Source organism: Hyla sarda, chromosome 3 (assembly GCF_029499605.1).
Source record: "Hyla sarda isolate aHylSar1 chromosome 3, aHylSar1.hap1, whole genome shotgun sequence".
In the NCBI taxonomy this organism is placed as follows: Eukaryota; Metazoa; Chordata; class Amphibia; order Anura; family Hylidae; genus Hyla; species Hyla sarda.
In genome coordinates, this window is record NC_079191.1 from 336,201,637 (window position 1) to 336,225,526 (window position 23,890).

At 41.2% G+C, this 23,890-nt stretch overlaps 1 protein-coding gene across 7 annotated transcripts in view; it reads left to right on the top strand.

Moving 5' to 3' along the window:
- UTRN (utrophin) overlaps positions 1-23,890 on the top strand; it is a 702,825-nt gene that overhangs the window by 239,139 nt on the left and 439,796 nt on the right. For all 7 annotated transcript variants that reach the window (XM_056567370.1, XM_056567374.1, XM_056567371.1 and 4 more), the window contains 8 exons: positions 1,824-1,997; positions 2,209-2,364; positions 4,049-4,219; positions 13,070-13,249; positions 15,292-15,420; positions 15,824-15,994; positions 17,778-17,933; positions 20,587-20,724. In XM_056567370.1, the coding sequence (XP_056423345.1) occupies positions 1,824-1,997; positions 2,209-2,364; positions 4,049-4,219; positions 13,070-13,249; positions 15,292-15,420; positions 15,824-15,994; positions 17,778-17,933; positions 20,587-20,724 (1,275 nt within the window). The remainder of the gene's footprint in view (positions 1-1,823; positions 1,998-2,208; positions 2,365-4,048; positions 4,220-13,069; positions 13,250-15,291; positions 15,421-15,823; positions 15,995-17,777; positions 17,934-20,586; positions 20,725-23,890) is intronic.

The following is a 23,890-nucleotide window of genomic DNA, read 5'->3' on the forward strand; positions in this document are numbered from 1 at the left end:
TTAAGTGTGAAAAAAGTGGAAACAATAAAAAAGTTTAAAAAAAATTGAAAAAAATTTAAGAAAAAAATATATAAAAAGAAAAGAAAAAATGTAAAAAAAATATAAAAACTAATAAAATAAAGTATATATGTTTGTAATACACCCCTAAAAATAGTCCCCCCAAATACATCAACATGTTCCACAAAAAAAGAGTCACACAATCGTCAGTGAAAAAATAAAAGATACAGCTCACAGAATGCGGCGACTTACAAACATGATTAAAAAAAATATATATGTTTTTATGCCATAAATGAACTAAAATATAAAAAAAGTATATACATTTGGTATCACCATAATCGTATCAACCTGCAGTGTAACGTTTACATTGTATATATACATTATACTGCATGACACATATGATCAGAGTGTCACATATACCCCAGAATGGTACCAATGAAAGCGACAACTTATCTCCCAAAAAATATTTTTGCACCCCAAGGCCCCTGTAATTTTATATAATGCAAACAAAATATCCTAACCTAAAAGGATGCCCCAAAATCCTCACAGCACGCCTTCATGTCTGAGGCCTGTGTGAGAGACAAGTAGCGCACAAAGGCCACATATGGGATATTTCTAAGTACATCAGAATTCGGGTAATAAATCTTGAGTTTTATTTCTATGTCAACACCTACTGTGTTACAGAAAAAAAATTGATTGAAATGAAAAATCGACAAAAAAAATTTAATTAAAAAATTCTTCCTCCACTCTACTTTTATTTCTGTGAAACGCCCAAAGGGTTAACAAACTTCTTTAAAGGGGTTATCCAGGAAAAAACTTTTTTATATATATCAACTGGCTCCAGAAAGTTAAAGGGGTATTCCAGGCAAAAACTTATTTTTATATATCAACTGGCTCCAGGAAGTTAAACAGATTTGTAAATTACTTCTATTAAAAAATCTTAATCCTTCCAATAGTTATTAGCTTCTGAAGTTTTCTGTCTAACTACTCAATGATGATGTCACGTCCCGGGAGCTGTGCATGATTGGAGAATATCCCCATTGGAACTGGACAGCTCCCGGGACGTAAGTCATCATCAGAAAGCAGATAGACAGAAAACAGCAACTCAACTTCAGAAGCTAATAACTATTGGAAGGATTAAGATTTTTTAATAGAAGTAATTTACAAATCTGTTTAACTTTCCGGAGCCAGTTGATATATATATATATATAAAAAAAGATTTGGCCTGGAATACCCCTTTAAACTGATTTGAAAATTACTTCTATTAAAAAAAATCTTAATCCTTTCAGTACTTATAAGCTTCTGAAGTTAAGCAATACAGGAAGAGATCACTTGAAAAAATCCAGCACTTCCAGAATGGATAAAAAAGTATATGATTTATGCTAACATTCAGGCCCTTCAATTCCACATCAGAGCTGAACTGGTCCCTGAAAAATCAGATTTTGCAATTGTTTTGAAAATCTGGAAAATTGCTCCTAAACTTTTAAACCCTCTAACATTCTAAAAAAGTAAAAGAATGTTTATCAAATTGTGGGAACATAAAGTAGACATATTGTAGATGTGAATTAATCATTAATTTGGTACGGCATGGCTATTTCTCATACGAGCAGAAAATATCAAATCTAGAAAAATTCTCATTTTAATTTTTTTTGCAATTTTTTTTATTTTTTTTTTACAAAAAAACGCTAAATACAGCAATCAAAATTTACCATTAATGTAGAGTACGTTATGTCACAAAAAAAACAATCTCAGAATGGCTAGCAGCTGGAAAAATTACAAGTTAGTTGAGAAATGTCATTTAAAAAATGTCTTTTTATTTCCCACAGAGGAAGCTGCGGGAGGTCTCTACAAAGTTCCAGTTGTTCCAGAAGCCTGCCAACTTTGAACAGAGGATGTTGGATTGCAAACGTGTCTTAGATGGGGTGAAAGCTGAACTTGATGTTCTTAATGTTAAGGATACCGATCCGGATGTCATACAGAAACACATGGATGGGTGCATGGTAAATGTTTCCTGTCCTGTGGTTATCCATGTGATGTGAGAATAATATTATTAGTGAAGGGTTTTGGCGTAAGTGCGCCAAGTTCCATAATGACCATCGTGTGGTTTTGTAATATTCTGTGTAGCCTGGAGCATAAGTTATTCTACTTGTGTGCTTTCTACAAAAATACTCACATTTTTATATGGCTTAATATGACAAATCCATTTTTCAGAAAATGTACAAGACCCTTAGTGAAGTGAAGCTGGAAGTCGAGACTGTGATAAAGACAGGAAGACAAATTGTACAGAAGCAACAGACTGATAATCCAAAGCTAATGGATGAACAGCTAACAGCCTTAAAACTTCTATATAATGATCTTGGTGCCCAGGTAAGGCTTTCCCCTTCTATGTAGGCATTCTTAGATATATTAGAAAGGTAAAGCAACACTAAAAGGAAAACGCCTGTGGAATACAAGTTCTCCTTAGTAATGATACATTTGAGTTCCTCAGACTTTATGTACTGTATGTACCACCTATTCGAGATGTAGTGGTATCTGATATCCTCTGTTATAGGTCTTTTATGACATTGAGTGAAAGTAGTAGCGTATATACTCGAGTATAAGCCGACCCGAATATAAGCCAAGGCCCCTAATTTCACCCCAAAAACCCAGGAAAAGTTATTGACTCGACTATAAGCCTAGGGTGGGAAATACATCATCCCCCCATGTAATCATCCAGACCCCCAACATCATCCCCCCCCCCTCCTTCATCATCAATGCCTGTCAATCCCTTCATCAGTGGTCTTCAACCTGCGGACCTCCAGAAGTTGCAAAACTAAACTCCCAGCATGCCTGGACAGCCGATGCTGGGAGTTGTAGTTTTGAAACCTCTGGAGGTCCGCAGGTTGAAGACCACTGCGGCCTTAGTCATCATCCAGCCCCCCCCCCCCCCCCCTTGTTTTGCACTCACCTCCCCTCTGCGGGAAGTTAGGGTGAGCTGGTCCGGGGCATCTATGCTGCAGGGACCGTCCGGTGGGGTTCATTAGTCGTTGCGGGCTGTCCATTTTCATCGGGGGGGCCCTCTTCTCCGCGCTTCGGGCCTGCCCCGGACTAGTGATGTTGCCTTGACGACGACGCGCAGGGACATTCATGCGCAACGTCCCTCTGCGTCGTCGTCAAGGCAACATCACTAGTCCGGGGCCGGGCCCGGAGGGGAGAAGAGGGCCCCCCCCCCCGGTGAAAATGGACAGCCCGCAACAACTAACCATCCCCACTGGACGGTCCCTGCAGCATAGATGGCCCGGACCAGCTCACCCTAACTTCCTGCTGAGGGGAGGTGAGTACAAAACAAAAGGGGGGGGGCTGGATGATGAGGAAGGCCGCAGTGGCCTTCAACCTGCGGACCTCCAGAGGTTTCAAAACTACAACTCCCAGCATTGGCTGTCCGGGCATGCTGGGAGTGTAGGTGCTGTGGATTCAGTCACTTGCTGCCACTTGGTCAATCAAGCCAAAATATTGTACATGATTAAATGTGTACTGGCCTTAGGATCTGATGATCTGAGGTTTAAATGGATTTTTTTCTGTAGGGGAAGAATAGTTAATAGAAAAAATAGGCGGCACCTTATTGATCAATGTTTGGGGGGCATTTACCAACGGATTTATGTGTTTTTTATTGCGTACGTTTGGCGCAATGTCTTTTTGCACCAAAGTTTGCCGCATTCTCTCCACTGTCATTTTGTAAACTTGCTAGGATATTGATGGATTTTTGCAGTGGTCAGTAATTTATCATTTGTGCGCTAATTTGCCTGTTTTTGATACATTTTTGACGCAAATCACCTCCAACAATATTCTGACATGGAAAAAACACATACCAAAGGAAGAATATGGTATGCGCCAAAGTTACTGAAGGACATGCACCAAATGATAAATTTGGAGCACGTCCGTAAAAACCAAAGTAAAAAAAAAAAGCGGGTGAAAAGAAACTGACAACAAGTAAAAAGGATAAATACCCCCCATTATCTTTGTCTTTTGGAGTATAGTTGGAGGCTGTTTTAATGATCTTTGTCCTTTATAGGTAACTGAAGGAAAGCAAGACTTAGAACGTGCCATTATGTTATCTGTGAAGCTGAGGAAAGAATCGACTTCATTGTCGGAGTGGCTTAGTGCTACTGAATCCGAGCTCATTCTAAAATCGACTACTGACAATGCTTGTGCTGATCTGGATGTTGAAATCGCATGGGCCAAAGTAAGTACACACTGTTTTTTTATATTGTAGATAAAATTAGTCTGGTACCATCCTGCTGCACTGTAGGGGTAAACAGCAGGTTTATTGATATTGGGTTTACACACAGAACCCTATGAGTCTATTTTATGCATATGACTTCCTTACTTCTCACAACGCTCATCACCAGTGTTGTACTGGAGAACATTTGGCCTAGAAGATAAATGTAATTTTGGGTCTCACCCTTCAGCTCCGCTCTTGCAGGAAGCCACAGCTGACACGCCCCCTCTATTTTTCTCTGTGAGCTACATGGAGGCAGCGTGTTGGCTGCCGCTTCATGCAGGGGTCAACATGCCCCCTTCCTGTGGACTGCCAGGGTGCCGGGCAGGAGTTTGCAGGGGTCCCAGCGCTCAGACTAACCGTGATCTAAAACTTTTCACCTATCCTGTTGATATGGGAAAAGTTTTATTGCATTGGAGTACTCCTTTAAGATGTGGCTCAAAATGCCAAAAAATTACCAAAATGCAACATCTTGGCAAAGTTTAAGACAACTTATAGTTGGTCTAAACTGAGATTATCATATTTACCAAACAGCCCACGGTGCCACTGTGATAAAGAGTATTTTTTAAGGAAAACTGTCATCAGAGTCACTGCACTAATCTGTTGGTACAGGCAGATTTTGCAGGTGACACTGATGATAACGATTCTTACCTGTCCCCGATCCGTGGTCCCGTTCTCACGTTATTTTCCTTGTTTGGGCATCAAGCTTGGGACACGGATGAAGTGAAGGCTGCTCTTAGCAGAGCCCAGCAGAAAAGCAACAGCGGTGACGTCAGAAAGCTCCGCCCGTGCCCAAAGCCTTTAAACTGTGTAATCTAATTTTAGTCAATTTAAATAAATCTGGGCCATTTTTTGTTACTATTAAAGATATCAAATTTAAATCTTGTGACTTGTCTGGATGAGATAGAGTTCAAATTTTAAGTTATATGGTTGTCCGTGGACAAATCTGACATTGCTTTTGATATTCTCCCTGCTAATCCGGGATTGTGCCCTCTTTTCTTGTGTTTTTCTGTGTCCTTATTATGAAAACACACCCTATAAAACTAACTATAATAGACCTACACATAACTTTTATTATTTAAAATAAAATAATAACTCAAAGAAAAAATATATATAATGGGACCTATGAATGTAAAAAATATATATAAAACCTTTATTCTCCTGTTGATGCTTTTGTACAGAGAAACATGTTGAGGAAGGAGCATGCTTGTTGTTTTGAAAGCTGTACAATCCTGTATTTTAGTAACAGAGTTCTGCAGACTCTGATCACCACATATTTATTCGTATTATATTTGGGTACTACCCCATATAATATAACTAGCACACTTTTACAATAGTTCTGTCTAAACTGGAGAACTGGGTTTTTAATTTTTCAAAATTCATAGGTCACATTATATAAATCTATCTATCTACACATAATACACATATACCATATTTTTCGCCGTATAAGACGCACTTTTTCTTCCCCAAAACGGAAAGTCGGTGCGTCTTATACGGCAAATACACACCTATCGCGGCGGTCCCTGCGGCCATCAACGGCCGGGATCCGCGGCTAATACAGGACATCACCGATCGCGGTGATGCCCTGTATTAACCCTTCAGACGCGGCGATCAAAGCTGACCTTACCTGCCTCCTCGGTGTCTTCTCCATTCAGGGATCCCCTGTATAGCCGCTGCTCTCCTTCCTAGTCATCACTTCGTCGCGTACGTGCGTCGGCGTGCGTAACAACGTGATGGCGGCGACGGAGAGCAAGGATACCCGGCCGGCAGCAGAGACGTTCCGGAGCGACGGGGACACGGCGACAGCGATGGAGCGACATCCAGGGCAGCGGTGACGGGTCCAGAGAGGCGGGTACACGTGAGTATTACCTCCTATACAGTGGTTTTCAATCTGCGGACCTTCAGATGTTGCGGTTGGCTGTCCGGGCATGCTGGGAGTTGTAGTTTTGCAACATCTGGAGGTCCGCAGGTTGAAGACCACTATTGGGTTCAAAATCTTTATTTTTTTAGATTTTGCACCTATAAATTGGGTGCGTCTTATACGCCGGTGCGTCCTATAGGGCGAAAAATACGGTATATGTTTTTTGTACCTGGGCTGAGGCCCTTAGGGTGTGTTGTCTTAATTAAATTAAGTTCTGTGCTGGCCCCCATACACATCAGACATATATCAACTAAATCCACAGATTTCAGTGGTAGTGGCTTAGCCATTGATGTTTATTGGGGGCTTCTTGCCTCTCACCCACCTGTCAGGGGAGAGACGTATCAAGCATGTTGGATTTCAACTGCCCAAACCTTTTACACTCTTTGGTTCAGTTCACACATGCATATTTTTTCTGCAGATCTGCTGTGGGTTTGCTGCTGCAGATTACTTCAATGGGCAGCACAATCGGCTGAAGCAAATCTGCAGCAGATCTGCAGCAGAAAATACGCATGTGTGAACTGACCATTAGAGCAGTGTGTTTGGGTGGATTGGAAGAGTTACCTGTCAGCTGAACAAATTTTTGACCGACAACTATTGAATGTGTATGGCTACCTTAAAGGGGTACTCCCGTGGAAAAGTTTTTTTTTTTTTAAATCAACTAGTGCCAGAAAGTGAAAGGGGTATTCCAGGAAAAACCTTTTTTTATATATATCAACTGGCTCCAGAAAACAGATTTGTAAATTACTTCTATTAGAAAATCTTAATCCTTCCAATAGTTACTAGCTTCTGAAGTTTTCTGTCTAACTGCTCAATGATGATGTCACGTCCCGGGAGCTGTGCATGATGGGAGAATATCCCCATAGGAACTGCACAGCTCCCGGGACATGAGTCATCAGAGAGCAGTTAGACAGAAAACAACGACTCAACTTCAGAAGCTGATAACTATTGGAAGGATTAAGATTTTTTAATAGAAGTAATTTACAAATCTGTTTAACTTCCCGGAGCCAGTTGATATATAAAAAAAAGTTTTGGCCTGGAATACCCCTTTAATCCTTCCAATACATTTTATGGGCTGTATACTACAGAGGAAATGCTTTTCTTTTTGGATTTCTCTGCTGTCATGACCACAGTGCTCTCTGCTGACATCTGCTGTCCATTTTAGGAACTGTCCAGAGCAGCATATGTTTGCTATGGGGATTTTCTCCTGCTCTGGACAGTTCCAAAAATGGACAGCAGAGGTCAGCAGAGAGCACTGTGGTCATGACATCAGAGAAATCCAAAAAGAAAAGCATTTCTTCGGTAGTATATAGCCCCTAAAAAGTACTGGAAGGATTAAGATTTTTTTTATATTTTTTAAGTAATTTACAAATCTGTTTAAATTTCTGGCACCAGTTGATTTAAAAAAAAAAAAAAAAGTTTTCCACGAGGGGTACCCCTTTAAATCTTTCTTGATAAATTTTGTGCTTGAGACTTTTAACATCTTGAGGGAGATTTATCAAAACCTGTCCAGAGCAACCAATCACATAACTTCTTTCATTTTTGAAAAGGCCTCTGAAAAATGAAAGAAGCGATCTGATTGGTTGCTATGGGAAACTCAGCAACTTTTCCTCTGGACAGGTTTTGATAAATTTCCCCCATTGTCTTTTTGTAGAAGAGGTCTTCAGAACTGAACCCAGTATTCCAGATGTCTTCTTGCTAGGGCTTTATACAGCAAGATCACAATCTCCCTCTTTCTACTGGTTATTCCTCTAGATTTGCAGCCAGGCATTCATTTTGCTTTCCCTACCGCCTGCCTGGCTGCCCAGTTGACTCCTTTTACAGCCTGTCAGAAATCACTACCCCTAAATCCTTCTCTTCTGAAGTCTTCACTAATAGAGAACTACAGATACAATACTCAGAGAATACTTTCTACCCAAGTGCATTATTTTTCATTCAAAAATGTTCAACTGCGGTTACTATTGCTTTATCCATTTATCCGTAAAACTCAACTTTTTTCCATGTTAGAGACAGTTCCAGAAATATCAATATCTAGTCCAGAAAATCCAAATGATGTCCCTAGGCCATGACTCGACAAAATGCCCTAGACTAGATGGAGCGTGCCACCCAGATGTCTTTGGCCCCTTACTTTTTCAACACATGCCCACGCTGCACCCGTTGAGTATAATGCCACCACTCACTATGGACCCTAAATATACCCTTAAACATAGTGCTAAACACTTTGCCCCTAAATTAAATATTATGACATACTGTGACTCTCTAATGTTATAGCTCCACACATTGTACCCCTTAAAAATAGCATTGGCACACACAGTGCCCACTTAATATAATAATGCCACACACTGTGTCTCTGAATAAATAATTAAATCAAATGTTTTACACTCACCCAGAATTACTAATATTGTCTGGTTTTCCCATTGAGGCCATATTAGGGTTTTTAGTTCTCATTCCACTAGATCAATGTCACCCAAACATGGTGCCTCCAGCTGTTACAAGACTACAATTCCATGCATGCCTTTGGCATGCTGTGGTTGTAGTTATTTGGCATGCTGGGATTTTGTAGTCCATCACTAATAGAAAAAACAGACCAATTTTAAGTTCGTCAGATAAGTTTAAATTGCACGTGCCTTACTGTGCTCTCTGACCAAAGTACCGTATTTTTCGCCGTATAAGACGCACTTTTTCTTCCCCAAAACTGGGGGGGAAAAGTCGGTGCGTCTTATACGGCGAATACACCCCTATCGCGGCGGTCCCTGCGGCCATCAACGGCCGGGACCCGCGGCTAATACAGGACATCACCGATCGCGATGATGCCCTGTATTAACCCTTCAGACACGGCGATCAAAGCTGACCGCCACGTCTGAAGAGAAAGTGACACTAACCCGGCTGTTCAGTCGGGCTGTTCGGGACCGCCGCAATTTCACCGCAGCGGTCCCGAACAGCCCAACTAAATAGCCGGGTTATTGCTTACAGGACACCGGGAGGGACCTTACCTGCCTCCTCGGTGTCTTCTCCGTTCAGGGATCCCCTGTATGGCCGCGCTCTCCTTCCTCGTCATCACGTCGTCGCGTACGTGCGTCGGCGTGCGTAACGACGTGATGGCAGCGACGGAGAGCGAGGATACCCGGCCGGCAGCGGAGACATTCCGGAGCGACGGGGACACGGCGACAGCGATGGAGCGACATCCAGGGCAGCGGTGACGGGTCCGGAGCGGCGGGGACACGTGAGTATTACCTCCTATGCAGTGGTCTTCAATCTGCGGACCTCAAGATGTTGCGAAACTACAACTCCCAGCATGCCCGGACAGCCAACGGCTGTCCGGGCATGCTGGGAGTTGTAGTTTTGCAACATCCGGAGGTCCGCAGGTTGAAGACCACTATTGGGTTCAAAATCTTTAATTCTTTAGATTTTGCACCTAAAAATAGGGTGCGTCTTATACGCCGGTGCGTCCTATAGGGCGAAAAATACGGTATGTTGCCACACTGTGTCCCCTGAATAAACATATTCCTCGTACCCTCTCAGTAATCATTAAATAGCCACACTTTGCCTCTACATGATCAGCCACAACGTGTCCTCCGACTAAAACAAGAAGCTTCCACTGTTCTCCCTGTGTTCACGTGCTAAATTCCAGCCAGCGCCTTGGCCTCTTCCCAGGTTAGGGTGACGCGATGACATCATGTCGTTGCCTGCATTGCAGAGAAGGCCGAGGCTCAGGGAGCAGCACATATGAAATTGTTTCCACAGTTTAATCCATATATTTAGTTCCATGTCTTGAGAGCTCACATTTTATTGATTCGAGGGAAGGGGGACTTGGTCAGCATCCCGCCTCTCCCTGCGTCTGTGACCTGGCTGTAGTTGTAACCACAGATTTGGGAAAAACAGGATGAGGCAGCTGTGAACCCCGAGATGAACTCTTTTCATCTCCGCAGCCTTCCCCGGTGCAGTAGGAATCGGCATTAATTGGGGAGAGATTCCTGTCTGAATTATGAGCAGACAGAAGAAACAAATTGTGCCTGACTTATAAAATAACTTAATTATTAGTCACTTGTGGCTCCGCTACACCCGGATGCAAATGACTCTCGGATAATGAATCTTTAATCGCTTCAAATTGCAAATTGCATGCTGCATAAATTCCAGTGATGGATATTACTGAAGAGGTTTTTATTAATGTTTTCCTTTATACCTTAAACTTTGTTGATTCGGTAATTTTCGGATATTTTAGAACTATTTGAGCAGCTTCCTTTGTAAGCATTCTGGAGTTAACATCCAATCCAGTACAATACAGCTCAAATATTAACCGCTAATTCACTGATGGTAACTGCTAATTCTCTGGTATTTGGTAACTGCATATAGCAGCGTATGAAACAGGGTTCCTTCCAGCATTATGTGGTATAACACAGTGCGTATGGATGCAGAATTTTGTCAAATGGGTATTGATATGCAAATGTGGCATATGCAAATACACAAAAAAGTGTTTACATATACACACAATGTAACAATTCTGACGGTTCAGAATCAGGCTTCGCCTGCAGACATCACCTTTCTGAGGTCCTCACAATGTTTCCCAGTACACAGATACCCCCAGGACTTATGGTAGAATAGAAGAATAGAATAGTGATACCCAATAGCAGTTGTCAGGATCCGAACTGGTATGCAGCGAGGACACTGGTGGTGGATCCTCTGTGTCAGTGGGGTGATGGCGTGGGCCGTACCAGGGGAACGGAGTCTAAGGGGTTACTGGTTTTCACCAGAGCCCACCGCAAAGCAGGATGGACTTGCAGTGGCAGGTAACCCCCAGGTCGTTCCACCCGATAGCGACTCAACCCCAGCTGACAGCTGAGACAGGCGCGGTATACAGGGACAAGGCAAGAGCAAGGTCGGACGTAGCAGAAGGTCAGGGCAGGCAGCAAGGGTCGTAGTCAGGGGCAACAGCAGAAGGTCTGGAAACAAAGGCTTGGGAACACACTAAACGCTTTCACAGGGCACAAGGCAACAAGATCCGGCCAGGACAGGAAGGGGAAGAGGGTTTTTATATACATGGCACAGGTGCAGGTACTGATTGGGCCAGGCACCAATTAATGGTGCACTGGCCCTTTAAATTTCAGAGAGCCGGCGCGCGCGCCCTAGAGAGCGGGGCCGCTCGCGCCGGGACTGAACAGCCAGAGGACGGGGCAGGTGAGGAGATTGGGATGCGACCTGCGGGCGGGTGCGTCCCGCTACGCGGATCGCATCCCCGCCGGTGACACCAGTGCAGCGCTCCCGGTCAGCGGGTCTGACCGGGGCGCTGCACAGAGACGAACACCGCAAGCGCTCCGGGGAGGAGCAGGGACCCTGAGCGCTCGGCGTAACAGCAGTCAGACTAAGAATTCAGTCAAAGATAACTCACTATACATGTCAGTGACCAATGAAAGTAATAGTTATGCCGGTAGGAGTAGTTGTCTTGTCTGTCTTCTCTTGTCTGAAATAGACGTAAAGGGGTACTGCACCTCTAGACATCTAACCCCTTATCCAAAGAATAGAGGATAAGATGTCTGATCACAGGGGGTCAGACCGCTAGGACCCCTGCAATCTCTGGCCCGGCACCACGGTGGCCAGACCCCACCACAATCAGACATCTTATCCCCTACCCTTTGGAGAGGGGATACGATGTCTAGTTGTGGAGTACCCCTTAAAGGGGTATTCCAGCAAAAAACTTTTATTTTAATTTTTTTATATCAACTGGCTCCAGAAAGTTAAACAGATTTGTAAATTACTTCTATTGAAAAATCCTTCCAAAAATTATAAGCTGCTGAAGTTGAGTTGTTCTTTTCTGTCTGGCAACAGTTCTCTCTGCTGAAATCTCTGCTTGTCTCGGGAACTGCACAGAGTAGAAGATGTTTTCTATAGGGATTTGCTTCTACTCTAGACAGTTCCAGAGACAGGTGTCATCAGCGAGCACTTAGACAGAAAGGAACAACTCAACTTCAGCAGCTCATAAGTACTCAAAGGATTAAGATTTTTTAATAGAAGTAGTTTACAAATCTTTTTAACTTTCTAGAGCCTAGTATATATATATATATATATATATATATATATATATATATATATATGAAGAAGTTTTTTCCTGGATAACCCCTTTAAAGATACACCCAAAACCAGACACAACAGAAGCGGGAGGCATTGGTCAACACTCCAGCAGAATATCTTGAGTTTCTGGTAAAATGGCCAAATATGGGAAAATACACTTGGCTAAACTGTCCTCTCTATGTGTAGTACACACTGAGATGCTCTCATTAAAATGTTATAAAGTTACCATACAGTGTATGTGGATTATGCTATTTATTTGTATAGGTAATAACATTATACCTTAAGGTGTATAAGTCTCTACTGTACTTTTTTGTATGTAAAATTTTGGAGGTATTCATTCTAATATCTCTGTAATATGATGTATAGATTATGACAATGGCCAAGGTCAAAGAGGTTGTGCAGCCTAAACATTTCTTCTCTACAGGTCATTAGCAGTAGATGATACTGGGATGAGCATTTTTTTTATTGTTTGTAGGAATAACACATTTAGTGAGATGCTAAGTGACTGAGCTATTATCTGAAGAAGCTTCTGAGATCATTTTCAGGATATCTTTTAGCCTTAGCGAAAAGTGCTGGGGTCAATTCTGGAGGATGTACTCTGTTTTCCCTGTGTGGGTGCTGTAGTGCTGTATTCCCCACAGTGGCCTATAATTAAACATGTAAACGCTTCTATATGTGTATGTATATATATATCTATATAGTGCACATCACACCTATTACTGAAAAGTGGAAGTAAAGTTTCCGGTACTGTTGAGCAATGTGTGAGAAAAGGAGAGCGTTTCAAAGGTTTGCTGGCGTGCTCGGAATAATTTGGCCTGCTCTTTTTGTAGAATGTGTTGAAGGAGCTGGAGAGGAGGAAAGCTGATTTGAACAGCGTAACGGAGAGCAGCGCAGCTCTTCAGTGCTTGGTGGAGGGAAGTGAGAACATCCTGGAGGAAAAACTCTGTGTCCTGAATGCTGGCTGGAGCAGAGTCCGCACTTGGACAGAGGATTGGTGCAATACATTACTGGTGAGTACATTACAGTTTACATAACTGTTTGGAGGTTTGAGGTTATTGGTAATGTTGTTGTTCCACAAGTCCGATTAAGTCAAACTCCAAGAATATGGTCTTCTCCTAGAGGAACACAGTGATCAAGACATTGTTTAAGTATATCCGTGTTCTTACAATAGAGAACCAAAGGATTACTCTTAATGATAAGCCGTCCAGTTGTTCCAAGCCTTGACATACAGCTGATCAGTGCCCATGGTGCAGCATTCTTTTTTATTGCGAGGCACTATGCCCTGTATTTCCTACTGAAGTCTACATAATCCTCCGCTTTCATCCACATTTAGATCTAGCCATTACCTTTCCAGAAGCTGTTCTTATAGGGGATAATATAGTTTTGAAGGTTCAGTCAACGTTAAGCAGTGCTGCAGTATCTGTCATCACATTTTACCCTATTAAACCACTCATAGCCTGGTATGTGCCAATAAATTATTCCTACCGTTTTCATGTTATATCAGAGCTGTTGGTGCATTCCAGAGAAAAATGAATTTATTCTGTTGTGCGCCATATGCAAATTGCCAGCAAGTAGGCATCGGGGTGGAGTCAAGGCAGAAACTAGTCTTGCCCATTTTCCTGTGATCACGTCTGGGACTAATTTTAGCCTACAAAGTGCCCAAATACTAAATATGCTCGTGGTGCATGCAGAAGGAAAGTACATTTTCTCTGGATTGCACCATTGGCCCAATATCCTAATATAATATGGACACGGTAGAAATTATGTTGAGCTGTGAATTGATCTATAATAAAAATGTGCAGAATATTTCCAGAAGATTACCAGGAAATTAATGACACCATTCGGAAACAAGTGCAAAAAGAGAAGAAAGAAAAAATCTTATCTCCGAGTTAAAAGGCCCATCTCAAAGAAAAGGCTGAACTCTGTTTTTCGCTTGGCCTCAATTTAAAGAATACCTATTATTATAACCAACATCAGATGTGTCGTAGTAGTTGTACGTCTGAAATGCAGTTGCTGAGGCCCTCACTGTTTCTGCCTCTTCATTTTAGTGATTGCTGGGGGTCTCAGCACCCGAACCCCCACCGATCACAACTTATATTAAAATGGTAGGCACCCTTTAAAGAGGAAGGATGATTATTTAGTTTATCTAGCCACATATGTTATAGTTCTCCTGAATCTTTATTTGCAGTATCAATGTGCAGCCTTTCTCCTATGAACCCTTCCAATTGTGCTCCATGTTTTCATCACCACTGTCAGCCATATTGTCCACTTTTACTGTGGCCCAAAGGGTCCTCTCCTTCCAATAACAATGTCTCCTTAGTAATAAGTCACAATGATAGTGACTAAATGTTTGTCATTAAAGGATGTGTCTAACACCCTCAAAATGTTAATATAATAAATATATGTGGTATACTACTGAATTTATTGATTTCACAGTATATATTGATAGTTTTATGTTTTCTTTTTTAGTTTGTGTTTTTAAAAATGTATCGTACTTGTAGTTGTGAGTTCAGGGAGGTAGGAAGTAACGAACTTCTCCTGCTATTTATAGTAATCCATATTTGTGGAAGCTTGAAACATAAAAAATGTAACAGTGAGAAAAATGAGAAAAAAGTTGAGATAATTTTTAGAAATGGTTTAAAGGGGTACTCCGCCCCTAGACATCTTATCCCCTATCCAAAGGATAGGGGATAAGATGTCAGATTGCGGGGGTCCCTCTGCTGGGGGCCACCTCAATGGCTTCCGGCAACGCTGGAGGCTTCGGATCCCGACCATGCGAGCGGAAGAGCGTGACGTCAGGACTCCTTTGGATAGGGGATAAGATGTCTAGGGGCAGAGTACCCCTTTAAATGTGGGAATCCTTCCATGTGTTTTTACTGCTGACATATCGTATAGATGTTGTAAGGGGGTATTGGGATTTCCTATTCTTTTATTTCTACTGTGAAACTGTTCTGTCTTGTCTCTGCTTGGTGCCAGCTCTCTAAATTCATACTCATTAGCAGTCATTTACTAGAACGCTTCCAGCCAATGACCCATCTCTATGTTTTGTTAGAATCACCAGAGTCAGATGGAGATTTTCGATGAGAATGTTGCTCACATAAGCACTTGGCTCTATCAAGCAGAAGCTCTTCTGGATGAGATTGAGAAAAAGCCAGCTAACAAGAAAGAAGAAATTGTAAAGGTACAGATCTGTCTACTGGGGGTTGAAGGACATATGGAATCACTGAATAACTTTCTAACTTTAAAAGGAGAGGAATTTACATATACCTATCAGTCTTGCTTTTCTTACCTACCTGGCATTGCCAATTCTCATCTGCAACAAGAGGGTGAGAAGCTGGTTGTCATCCCCAGGGATCTTCTCAGTAACTAAAAACAATTACAGACATTGCTGGATGCTGTGAGGCATTGCTGGCATCTGACAATCCTGGATGCAGAGAAGCTGATGAGTTAAACCCTAAGAGTGAAAAATCCTGCGGAGAATCCGGCAGAGAACAGATTTGTTTGCAGATCTTAATCATGGTCTTAATTGAATTTCATATATATATTTTTTTAAATCACAGATTTCATTGTTTTATCTTTTTCAGCGTCTTTTGTCCGAGATGGATGATGTCAGTCTCAGAGTAGATAATGTTCGAGACCATGCAGGAATGCTCATGAGCAGTCGTGGTGCATCTTGTCGGCAACTGGTGGAACCAAAAGTGGCTGAACTAAATCGAAACTTTGCGAAAGTTTCTCAGCACATAAATGCGGCCAAGGTAAAAGGAAACCAGTGATCATTGCAATATATTACACACACTCTGTTCTTTATATGTTGAGATAGAAATTGAATCTTCCTAATTTTTTAGGCAGTGTCTTTCAACCAAGGTTCTCAGGAGTCCTTTGGTTCATTAGAACCCATTCAAGGGATCCTTGGATGACCACTCACCACAAAATGTTTTTCCTACCTCAGGTTCCTCAATATAGCAATACGTTTTGAGGTTCTTTAAGATAAGACAAACTATGTCCTGGGTTTTCGCAGTGGCAAAAAGCAAAGATCTAAAGGGATTCTCAAGGGAACTGAACTTATCAGGCAATTAATTGACAGGTGGGGCCCCCAACAATCTCCTGTACAGGGCCCATCCTACTTACCCGTCCTTGGCACTCCAGCCTCCACCTTCCTGGACATGGGTAAGTGACGGCCTGCAGAGCCAGTCACTGTCCACGGCAATGTCCTGTCTCAGCTGGTTATTGGTTGAGTGGGCCATCACTTGCCCATGTCCAATAAGGTGAGGGGCTGGATTGCACCACGGACTGATAAGTAGGAGAGGCCCCATACAGGAGTTTGCGGGGGTCCCAGCTGTTGGATCCCCACGATCAGATATTTATCCTCTATCCTGTGGATAAGGGATAAGTGTCTCATGAGTTCAGTTTTCCAAAGTACCGCTTAAATTTTTTTTGCCACAGTTACAAGTAAAATAGATCCTGGTTTTACCCAGCGAAGATCTGCCCCTCCTGATTAGTTTTATCAGAAGCGGTGCACGTGCTAAGAAAGACCACTCATACACCTGTCAGCTGAGTTGATACTTTCTTTATTACAGAGGACCAGACTACAGTTTTTTTTTATACGTTATACAATGCTGTGTGCAGGAGGTTACGTGAATTGGGTGTGAAAAACAGCTAATTGGTTAAAACTCCTACGTATTCCTTATGTCTACCACATTCTAATCCAGGACACCATCTTCAATACTCGATGGAGGGTGGGAAAAGGAGCACACAGGTGGGGGTGGGAGGGAGCAGTTCAGCGCAGCAAGGATTGCTGTATGCAGTTTAGGAAAAAATAGACATTTTAATAAGTATATATATATATATATATATATATATATATATATATATATATTAGTACATATCAATCCACTACAGTTTATATTAGTACATATAAGTCCACTACACAAGGACACCCGAGAGAGAAACATTGAAGTAATCCATTGTGGTTCTTCTGCAAGATATGTCCTTGTAGTCCCAGCGTTAGATTCCAGCCTTAGATTTCTATGTGCAAAAGAGAACCATAACATTCTACAAATGCATCACCTGAATATACTCATATGTCTCTTTAATAATTCAGAATATTTCAAGGTCCATTTTTTTATCTGCTAGTTCCCTTTGATTCCAGAGGAGTTTAGCGGTATCATGCAGACGGCTTCTTGTCTCAAAAGCTTAACTTAACTCTGTCCAAAATGATAAAATAATACACTTCTCAATACATCTTTAAATTCCCCCATTGACTAGGTTCCAAAAACCATAGGGATGTCATGCAATTCCAAGCCCACTATAGTGTCACCCCTGTGGAGGACATTGCTGCAGCAGCTGTGGTTGGCTGGATTACTTGTGTCACGGCTATTGCACAGTTGTGTACACAAATGCAGACAGAGATTGAACCTGTGGCGATGATTCAATATGGAGGAATTTTAAAGGGTAGCATACTGGGGCGAAATCTCCTGGAATGTTCTGTACTGGTGCAAATGTTCAACATTGGACATGTGTCTTTATGTGTCATTTCAGATACTTTTAGATCAAGATCCTGGAGCACAAATCACTGCAGAAGAACCTGTTAAGAGTGGATCCACTTCCGCAGAGCTAGAAGGCTTTGAAACGGAATTGCTTGGCATCCAGAGGGTCCTGGAGAAATCTTTACAATCACCTGCGGAGTGTGAGAAGGTAAGCAAGGCTGGTGTCGCACATGTTAGTTTTTTGGAAAATTACCACTGCAGTTTTTAAGCTAAAGCCAGAAGTAGAATTAAAAATAATGGAAAATATGAAGGATGCACTAGTGGCTTTGTCTTAAACATCATTTTGTGTAATACCAGCTAAAGGAAGCTTTCTTTGTTTATACCGGATGCAATTTCTAATCATTCCTTATTGCTTCTTAATGTTTTTTTTTGTCCCAGGATACTATGATTAGAGATGGAAGGCACATTCTAGCTACAGTCATAATGACAGAGTTCCAGACCCAAAACATTTGTCCGCATTATCTGCTATACAGTGGAATGACCCTCGATGGGAGGGAAAATACAATAGGGCTACACACCAATGATATGGTGTTGTTTATGTTTAACCCCACATTTACGCTCCCCTATGTTATCCGACACATTAATGGCTTTGGATATTTCTCTGGCCTCAAAATGTATTGGTCAAAATCAGCATTTATGCCCCTGCTTAGTCAGCCCCAACCATTTACACTATGTGGTTTACCAATTGTAGCCAAATTCAAGTATCTTGTCATAGAACTCAACAGGAATGCCATTAAGTAAGGAAAGCCCATTAAGACACTCCTTTTTCCCTTATGTCAAAGTTAATTCAGGACTTGGAGCACCCTACTTCTTGCAGTGCTGGATGGTATGAATGTAATCAAAATGTCCTAAATGTTTATATCTTTTAGAACATGCTTCTGTCCTGATACCTGCATCATTTTTTAAATCCCTAGACTCCTCCCTAGACATCCCACCTTCCTTCATCTGGGGCAATATGAGATCTAAGTGTAAACTTTCCACTCTCTAGAAATGTAAAGATATGACTGGGCTGCTCTCCCAGATTTTAAATGTACCTTTTAACTGTCCAACGTCGATTCCTGCAATCTTGGTTAGTTTCGGGCCCAATGCTGAACACCACCTTGCTCATTATAATAATACCTTTTCTTTAAGAGATTTTTGGACAGCACTTAATCTGCTTCCCTCCACAAACTTGTTTAACAGCTTTAGAAAGAAACTCAAATGGTGATACATCTGACCTCTTCTTTGGATCTGCCTTTTCTGATAAGCTCTGTGGTTAGCCAACCTCCAGTTCACGAATACCCCCTAAATAGGATTCTGAAATCTCAATTTCTATTTTATATACTTTATCCAAGCTACATTTTAAAAGGTGTCTATTCCTGCTTAGGCTTATTGGAAGGCAAGCATCTCTTCTATATCTAATGAAGACCAGTCTGACATTATGTCTTCCCATCTTCTAGTTTCTCTGGCTTCTAATAACAACATGATCCAGCTCTATATTACACATCACAGTAACCTTACCCCTATTACGTTACACAAGAGAAGACACATGTTTCTGATGCCTGCCATAGGTGCAATCATCCAGAGTTATACACCTTCTCTCTGACCATTTAAGCACCACTGTCCCTTTAGACTTTTGATATGTCTCTCTGGTGTTCTCTATGAGAAAGTGTAGAAGCATTGTGTGTGTATCTTTTTTTTTTTTTTTTTTTTACAGTTTTTTGGTCAAAAAAGCAATAGCTCTTAAATGGATGAGACAGAGACCTAGTACCCTTACCCTACAATTATTCCTTTTGAGCATTCAGTACTTAGTACTCTTCAGCTAATTTTCAGTCTTTATTGTCCTCCAATGTGCCAGGTCCCTGACAACCCATGTTGTGTCTCTTGACTTTGTCCATTTCTTTCACTTTAATTGTCTTTAGATCCACGATGGGTTACTGCATCTGTTAGTCCTTGAAATGCAGCTGCTTTGTTATGTTTGTTGACCTTTATATTTGATGTATTATTTAATGTTTCAAGTTGTTTTGTCCCTGTTAACTTGTCTTAGGGTGCGTTCACACGGCCGTCTGTCCCCGTTTCCCCCCCTGTTTAGGTTCCGTTGTTGCTGCTTGTAAACGGATTACAAACGGTTGTAAAATAATCCCATTGATGTCAATGGGATTTTTTTTTACAATCCTTTCACATAGGTTTGCACCTGTCTGCGCTCATTTCCATTTTTTTGATGTGAGAAAAGACGGTGCATGCAGTATTTTTTCTCCCATAAAAAAAACGGAAGAAAAATGGATGCAGTAAATTTAACATTGAAGTCTATGGAAAACGGATGAGCCTTTAATGTCATCTGTTTGCATCGGTTTTTTGATCCATTTTTACTTCTGAGCATGCTCAGAACAAAAACTATTTTCTTTTTAGTTTATTACAAAACAATAACGGATCCAAACGGATACAAATGGATAACACTTACCCTAAGAAACAAGTTTGCTAACAGATGCCATGCCATGTTTAGTCCATCATTGTTTTTTTAATTAGTTTTCTGTAATGCATCAGACATTTTTTAATAAAATGTACTGTGACTATGAGGATGAAATGAGCTCTATGGTAGCTGTGCTGCCAAGGGATCTGTACAGCTGGCAGCTGAGAATTTGGGTGTTGTCTGAAGTTGGTTTACACTCATTTTACCACTTCTCCCTAATGCATGTTTGAGATTTTTCTAAAAGGCATCGGAACAAGTGCTTACTTCATGCTTCTAATGTCAGACATCTATAATAGCTAACACAAGATACAACGCTCAGCTCTAATGTAAGCTTTTTATGCCACGTAATTAGATTGAAGAGGAGAAGGCTCATATTGAAGACGTACTGTACAGAGGAGAACAGCTCCTTCAACTAACAATGGATGACATCCAGAGAGAGAAGCTACGGCTGGAACTTATGCTGTTACAGACCAGATACAACAGTGTCAAGGTCAGGATCAAACACCTACACATAATGCTTTGTATTTGCTTGTGCTCATATTTACGGTATTTTAATTTGCTTTACTTGTATCTACGTAGAGTTAGGAAAGCATATGGTTAGCCCATAATGTCATAGTTTTAGTATGTGAATACAATGCATGCATTTTACTATAAAAGCTACAGAATGCCTATTTTAGGTGAAGAAACACACTATTCCTTTATAAAATTCTGGCCTTAATGTCAATTGGTCTTGTTGAAGATCACTGCAGTCAGCATCTTTCCAGCCTGAGGATGACAAACTACCCAGAACATTATTTTAAAGCCTAGTTCACACATGTATGCTATTACTTCAGTTCCCTCCTCCTTTGCCTGTCCAAACTGATTCCATTGTATGTAATGGGAGCTATTCTGAACACAAAGAGAGAAAAAATGTTGTTGACACATATTTACTAAAAGCATTTACATTAAAGGGGTACTCTGGTGTTAAGTAAAAAAAAGAAATAAAATAATAACTATATACCCTTGCTAACCTGCCTGCCCCAGTAAAATCTATTTGTTTTGTGTCTAGTCCTATTTCAGATTATCACTGTGCTTCCTGGTTGAGCAGTTGCTCAGCACTACAGTTCCCAGAATGCATTAGTTTCCTTACTACTTATCACAGCCCTTCCACCCTGTTCACTCCCCTTTGTATTTATTGCCTTCCAAATCCTCTGCCTGACTTTGTTCAGCACAAAGCAGCATGATGTGAAAACACCTCATTCTACCTAAATGTCTCAATAAATATATAAAAGTATATATGTATATGACAGGGAGATGATAAGTTGTCTTGGGAGAAAGGGAGGAGCCAGGAAGCTGGAGACAACACCACCCTAAAAATGAAAGGACTGCACAACTTCCTGTCAGTGGTGAATCAAGCAAAAACATGCTGAAGCCAGTATAATTTGTTATACCATTATGGCGATAACTTATATATCTATGGGTTATAGTTTTATTTAAAAAACAATTCTCATTTCACAATACCCCTTTAATGGAGGACTTTTTAAAGGTGGTGGGAAGCTGGGTCCAGTCCTAACATAGTGTTGATCTTCCTACATCTATGTGCATTGCTTTCTCATGATTATTTGGCTTGACATGTCATTCCTCTGGGGGGAGCAAGAAAAGTAAATGCTAGACATCTTTAAGCAAAAGAAAGGTGACGGGTGGGCCCTCAAATCTATAAATGTAGCAATTGCCCTAACAGAATGTATTGCTAAAGAATACAGTAAAAGGATATGCTTACATGACCATTAAGTGCATGGTTTTCAAAAACCATGCAGTGTAACTTTAAAAAAAGAAAGAAAAGAAAAAAATCTCCCATTGACTTAACCCCTTAAGGACCAGGGTTTTTTCCGTTTTTGCACTTTCGTTTTTTCCTCCTTACCTTTAAAAAATCATAACTCTTTCAATTTTGCACCTAAAAATCCATATGATGGCTTATTTTTTGCGCCACCAATTCTACTTTGTAATGACATCAGTCATTTTACCCAAAAATCTACGGCGAAACGGAAAAAAAATTGTGAGACAAAATTGAAAAAAAAACCAAAAATGCCATTTTGTAACTTTTGGGGGCTTCTGTTTCTACACCGTACAATTTTCGGTAAAAATGACACCTTCTCTTTATTCTGTAGGTCCATACAATTAAAATGATACCTTACTTATGTAGGTTTGATTTTGTCGTAGTTCTGAAAAAAATCATAACTACATGCAGGAAAATGTATACGTTTAAAATTGTCATCTACTGACCCCTATAACTTTTTATTTTTCCGAGTATGGGGCGGTATGAGGGCTCATTTTTTGCACCGTGGTCTGAAGTTTCTAGCGGTATCAAAAATACGCTATCTTGGACTTTGGAATTTTTTTGTGTGTACGCCATTGACCATGCGGTTTAATTAACAATATATTTTTATAATTCGGACATTTCCGCGTACGCCATTTTTGCGCGTACGCCATTGACCATGCGGTTTAATTAACAATATATTTTTATAATTCGGAAATTTCCGACATCTCCACATGTTTATTTTTATTTACACAGTTTTTTTTTAAATGGGAAAAGGGGGGGGGGGGAGATTCAAACTTATTAGGGAAGGGGTTAAATGATCTTTATTCACTTTTTTTTTTCACTTTTTTTGCAATGTTATAGCTCCCATAGTGGGCTATAACACTGCACACACTGATCTTTTACATTGTTCAATGGTTTTCATTGGAAACCATTGATCATTGGAAATCATTGATCATTGATTCTGCCGCTTGACTGGTCATGCCTTGATCGCAGACACTGAGCAGTCATTCGGCGATCGGACACCAGGAGGACCCTCCTGCTGTGTCACAGCTGTTGGGAATGCCACGATTTCGCCGCAGTGATCCCGATCAGCCCCTTCAGCTAGCCGGCAACGTTTTAGTTTCACTTTAGACGCGGCGTTCAACTGTGAACGCCGCATCTAAAGGGTTAATAGCATGCGGCACCGCGATTGGTGCCGCGCGCTATTAGCCACAGGCCCCAGCCATTGTTAGAGAGTTCCCCGACCCGTGGCCCTGCGTTATAGAACGGGAGAGGACTCAGGACGTACCGTTACGTCTTTGGTTCTTAAGAGGTTAAATAGCAGATAGTGGACCATGTAAAAAATAAGTGACATGTCACTTCTTTCAATCTGGTTGAGATCAATGGGGACTTCAGAGCAGCCCCCCCATGCTCAGATGAGGCCACGATACAGCACTGCTCATGGGCAAAGTTTTTGCAGTCTGTTATTTTCTTCCTTAATAAAGCTGAGTATACAGTGGCGAAACTTCAAGGATTTAGCAGTTGGTTCTGATTTTATTAGCACTTCTGTGTGATATAATATGCACTAAACACTGGTCCTTATACAAGTGACAGCGCACACTGCCGGCGCTTTTGCCAGCTGGTGCAAACAGGTCATATTTATTGGCTGGGACTAGTAGTGAGCGAATCCCGGAATGAGTGTTTGGATGGAGGCATCAAATTACCGTACTATATGGTTCAGCTAGAACCAGCAGGCTAATAACACACATATATATATATATATTAGCTAGCAAGGGATACTATAGGTGATTATGCTGGAATACAACTTTCTCTTAGTCCACACTACTATAATTTAGATATAGGGTACTGATAACTTCTA